This window comes from Teleopsis dalmanni, chromosome 1 (assembly GCF_002237135.1).
Source record: "Teleopsis dalmanni isolate 2A chromosome 1, ASM223713v2, whole genome shotgun sequence".
Lineage (NCBI taxonomy): Eukaryota > Metazoa > Arthropoda > Insecta > Diptera > Diopsidae > Teleopsis > Teleopsis dalmanni.
Window position 1 is genome coordinate 102,870,258 of NC_051846.1, and position 5,591 is coordinate 102,875,848.

The 5,591-nt window shown below is 39.0% G+C and overlaps 1 protein-coding gene across 1 annotated transcript; it reads right to left on the reverse strand.

Moving 5' to 3' along the window:
- Positions 1-3,932: 3,932 nt before the first annotated feature.
- On the reverse strand, positions 3,933-4,829 carry LOC119663479. The gene has a single exon (XM_038073090.1). It carries the CDS (start codon positions 4,827-4,829, stop codon positions 3,933-3,935), a length of 897 nt encoding a protein of 298 aa, XP_037929018.1.
- Between the last annotated feature and the right edge of the window lie 762 nt (positions 4,830-5,591).

Sequence of the window (5,591 nt, forward strand, 5' to 3'; positions counted from 1 at the left end):
AGGTGTCCTTCACGTTACTCATACGCACCAAAGTACCATGAAATCAATTTTCGAAGGAAAACTATACAAAAATGTTTACTTTTTATTTTTAAAATAAATGTATACATAAAATATTAACATTTTAAACTAGTTCCGCATTATTTCTGTTTTTAAATTACGAATTTTAACATAATGAAACCGTTTAATAAACTTTTTTCTTATATAGATGAATTAATAAGTTAATTAGTTTCATACTAGTCGAACTACCTAAAAACTGCAGCACATTATCACACCTACCTTTTTCGGTGAAGTGTTATTTTGCTACAGTTGGAAAAATACTATACACAGGTAAGAAATGTTATAGGAAAGAAACTGTAAGGAACTAAAAACAAAATATTTTTTTATGGTTTTTACATTGATTTTATTAATTTTCATTTCATTATTGATACATAATCTGTAACTTCTGAAGAAGAAAATATGATTGCCATTAATACTTTTTTGAATTTAATTAAATAGACTTGAGGTGCACGCGCAAAAAATATCACTGCGTACTTTGATGTTTTTTCTAAGTGTAAAACGTATGAATTAATTTAAATTTATCACAAAAAAAATAAAACCGAGACAGTGACTCTTTAAAAAATTTATAAAATATAGTGCCCGACAAAATAAAATATTAACATATTTATATTGTTTTTATGTAAAAAAGCGGATTTTGGTTTTGTGGAATTACTTTGTTTTTGAAGTGGTTAATTTTGCCTCAAATTCGCACACATTTAAAAACAGCTGATAGAGACAGCAAATAAAGCTTTTAAGTTTAAATTAAATCACAAGAAAATTGTTGTAAACAAATCTATAAATACTAAATAAATTGTGTAATTAATATAGCTAAATAACTAACAAATGCTAAATAAATAAATACGCGAAAGGACGCTAAAAAATATTTATTTATAAATTTTAAGGTAAAAATTTAAATTTAAATTTATATTATTAGTATAAATATACGCGCTAAAAGTAGTATTAATTTAAAATTAATATGACTGATGCTAATACCCCACCTTCCGGTGGTGGAAATAAAGAAAAAATGATCAAACTTGAAAAGGAAAATACAGAACTTCAGAATAAAATTATAAAGCTTGAAAATTTATATTCATTATTATCCAATGAGTTAACTGCACTGAGAAGTGAAAACGAAAAATTAAAATCTTTTAAAAACGTACCAGAAATTGCAAAGTATGAAACCGATGAGGAGGAACTTGACAGAGAGACAGACTGGATCTTAAAAAAGAAAAGACCAACTAAAAAACGTAAGGCTGAATCCTCTCCTGAAGTAGCTAGTCAAAGTAGACCTACTGTTGAAACAAATATTTGCCAAAAAGGACAAGCTGCCCCTAATAAAATTGCTCGACCTCCTCCTATTGTTATCAATGGCATAAATGATTTTAAAAAATTACATGCCCAACTTATTGCAACTATAAAAAACAAGTTTTTTGTGGACTTATAAATAATGGTTCATATAGAGTATCAATTTTTGACTCTTTTGACTATAGATCTGTTACAAAACTATTAAGTCACGAAAATATTTCCTGGTTCAGCTACGAAGACAAGCAAACTTATAAAAGTTATAGTAAAAAATCTTCACCATTCGTGTGATCAAGAATCGATTATTGTATGAAAAACAAACACGAATTTCCACACACGCAAAAGTTTATGTATTTATTCGTTAAGGATATAGTCAATTAAATTTTATTACATTCTTATTCAAATTTTGAACTGATAAATTATTAATATCTTGTCAAGCCAAAAAAACGTGCACGCACCACCAGTAGCCAATTAAGAAGAAGGAGAAGGAAAAAGCAAAAAAGCGAAGCCAAAATTATTGCTGCCAGATGTTAGGATGCCATCGTCAAAAACTACTAAATGTGTGCTGCCATATCGCCTAGTTGCTGTGCCAAATCTCAAACATCCTCCCCGGCTGGACGGGTACGTTCAGGATGCTCCACAAGCCTGCATATCTTTTGGATAGGTCGCATGCATTCGCCTGCTGAATGCTTGATCGTGACTACTCGGACCAAACCATCTTCGCCTGGGTGATGTTTAATCACCCTGCCAAGCCGCCAATGTGTAGCTGGTAGATTCTCGGGCCGGATAACCACGACATCGCCTATGTTGATGTTGTCGCCATTCTGATGCCATTTGGAACGTGGTTGCAAAGTTGAAAGATATTCATCATGCCATTGTCGCCAAAAATGCTGTTGCATTTGCCTTAATTGTCGCTAGTATGATAATTTGTTGCTAGGTACCTTGCCAATAGGTGCGTCTGGTACTGCCAATAGAGATCTGCCAATCAGGAAATCTGCAGGTGATAGAGCCATCTTGTCGTCACAAGTGTCATGCAATGGTATAAGTGGACGTGAATTCAAGCAAGCCTCGATATGTACAAGTAGAGTATGTAGCTGATCATAGTAAATGGAATGGATGCCAACAATGCGTAGTAAGTGCTTCTTCGCTGACTTAACGGCAGCTTCCCATAGACCGCCTTGATGAGGTGCGCCAGGTGGTAGAAAATGCCATTTTGTGCCTCGATTTGCCAATTGCTGTTGAGAATATTCATTATGCCAAGCCTGTAAGTCAGCGGCCATTAAGCGATCTGCGCCAATGAATGTAGTGCCATTGTCACTGTATAAATGATTACATGGACCACGCCGGTTTACGAAACGGGTGTATGCATTTATGAAAGCCTCAGAAGTGAGATCTTCAGCCAGTTCGATGTGCACTGCCTTGGTTACCATGCACACAAAGATTGCCACGTAAGCCTTCCGCACTGTTCGTACAGCCTTGGAGCCAATGCGTATGTTGAATGGACCGCAATAGTCTAAGCCAGATCTTGCAAATGGTGGAGATGGGGTGACCAGAGCCTTTGGTAATGTCGCCATACGTTGTTTTAGCATTATGTGTTTATGCCGCCTGCAAATCGCGCATGAGTGTATGCATTGCTTAACCAAAATGCGTGCCTGTAGAATCCAATATTTGTGTCGAATCGTATGAAGCATGATTTGTATACCGCCATGAAGTGTGTCCTGATGCACCTGCCATATTAAAAGCCTGGCCAATGTGCTATCCTTCGGAAGAATGATTGGATGACGCTGTGGCTCTGCCACCCTCGCATTGTGTAGGCGTCCGCCTACTCGCAATATATTGTCCGCTGTGGAGTTGATGAATGGACTCAGTGCAATGATCTTGCTGGATGTGGATATGGGCTGTGCCTTTTTCAGCTGCTTAATTTCCGATGCGAAATATTTCGCTTGTTCTGCCTTGATGTGGTGATTTAAAGCAATGTCCATTTCGCCTATACAGATGTGTGTATGCGAACGAAAACGATGATGTGCCTTTTTGCAACGCAATATGTATGCAGTAGTGCGCAATAGCTTGCCAAGATGACTGAACCGGTCCAACAGATCTATGACGACCAATTCGTCGCCAGCAGTGTAGTGTGTCTGTAATGCGGGTTGGCCCATTACCTGCAATGTCTTTACCTTAAGTGGTTTAAACTCGCCTTTCATTATTGCCAGCTCTGTTGGTCCACAGTTATGCAGCTCATTGATTTGATAATCAGTTGAATTAGGGCAATGCCACCATAATGTGTAGCCAATGCCTAATATCTGTCATCGATTGAACGCAGCCAACGCGATTAGCAACGTACTGCTTTAATTGTGATGTGTTTTTGCGTAGCTAAAGTTCCAATCGGGGTACTGTTACCGAATGTAATGGTGCCACTTTAGTTTTTGATCGAAGATGTGACTAGTGATTTTGCCATCATGGTTTGTTGCCAAATAGAGTACTGCAGCCATCGCCTTAACACTAGCATCGCAGAAGCTATGTAGTTGTATTTCATCTCCAGGTTGTATACCTATCCAATGCGGTATTCGCACTGCCTCCAGTTGCGACAACTGTCTTCAGTATATGAGCCATTCTTGCAACAGTTCAAGCGGTAATGGGTCGTCCCATGCCAATTTTGCCTGCCAGAGTTTTTGTATGAAAAGCTTAGCCGTGATTATGACTGGTGCTAACATGCCAATTGGATCATATAATTTTGCAGCATCGCTAAGCACTTGCCTTTTAGTGAAATGCTGTCTATCATAAGAGCTGACCTGATAGAAGAGTTTATCGGGAAGTGGATCCCAATGTAAGCCAAGAACAGTGGTTTCTGCCAAATGTGGATTAAGCTGACGTGGATCAGCATCGCCAAGAAGGTGTGCTAAGACTTCAGTGCTATTTGATTTCCATTTACTGAGATGAAACTGTCCTTCTGCCAACACATATGAGACATCGGTCGCCAGTTGAATTACCATGCCAAAGGAAAGTATACTCTTAAGGTAGTCATTCACGTAGAAATCATTCAGGATGCTGCACAAAGCAGTTTTAGCTCGTAGTTCATCTGGGAGTTTATGAGAATTGTCTCTACTACATTGCTGCATAGCGAGAACACCCAAATATTTGCCACTGGTTGTGCCATATGTAACGGCAGCCAATTGATATGTGCGAATGGGTTGATCGGATGATTCCCGCCAGAGTATCTGTTGCCATTGCCTGTGCCTGACGTCAATTTTGACTTGCCTGAACATTTTCTCCACATCAGCTGTGAATGCAATGCGATGCTGTCTGAAGCTAAGTAAAAGGTTAAGTAATAAATCCTGTATTGTAGGGTCAGCCAATTGTGTATCCTTTAATGAGATGCCATTTGGAGTTTTTGCAGAAGCATTGAAAACGACTCGGAATTTCGCCATAACTGCATGATGTTGAATGTAGTATGCCTGAGTTGGGTCGGCTAAATGATGCTGAATAGGGTGCATGTGACCAAGCTGTTCGTATTAGCGCATAAAGGCCACATATCTTTGCCTGAGCTCTGAGTTAGATGCCAATTTTCATTCCAACTGGTGAAATTGCCTGAGTGCCATCTGATGTGAATTGCCAAGTGGTGGAGCATCTGGTGTAAATGGTATTTGTACACAATAACTGCCATCATCAAAACGCTTATGTGTGCTCATGAAAATGCACTCGCAAAGATCAACTGCTGCTAGTGTATCGCCTTTAGCCATGCCAATTTCTTTGGATTCAAATAGCCTGTGTAGAAGGTCATCAACTCGCTCATCAGGCGCCTCCACACGCAATGCCATAGATTGTTCCGCCTTGTAATTATGCATGGTTGCTTCGGCTGGTCCGAATACAACCCAGCCTAATTGCGTATTTTGTGCCACAGGATCATCAAGCTCGCCACGAACTATGCCATCTGCCAACAATTGGCCCCATACGTCTGAGCCAAGCAATGCATCTATAACACCAGTTTCGCCAAATTTCGGGTCTGCCAAGGGCAAATTGCGTAAATGCTGCTAACAGTTTTCCATGATTGGAGCCACAGGGATTGCTGAGGTAATTTTGTTGATGATGTAGAATTCAACATCCAAGCCAAATAAAGCATTGACAGTCGAAAATATGCGCAAGACTGCCCGGCCATTAGTATATGAACGATTGCCACTGCCAACGCCTTGTAATTGCAATGCACTTTTCTGCTTCCGCAGAGCCAGTTGATTAAAATATCGCGTACTCATTAGACT

What these genes read in the sequence shown, in the direction of transcription:
- LOC119663479 (XM_038073090.1), bottom strand. Translation starts at nt 4,829, where the DNA reads ATGCACCCTATTCAGCATCATTTAGCCGACCCAACTCAGGCATACTAC.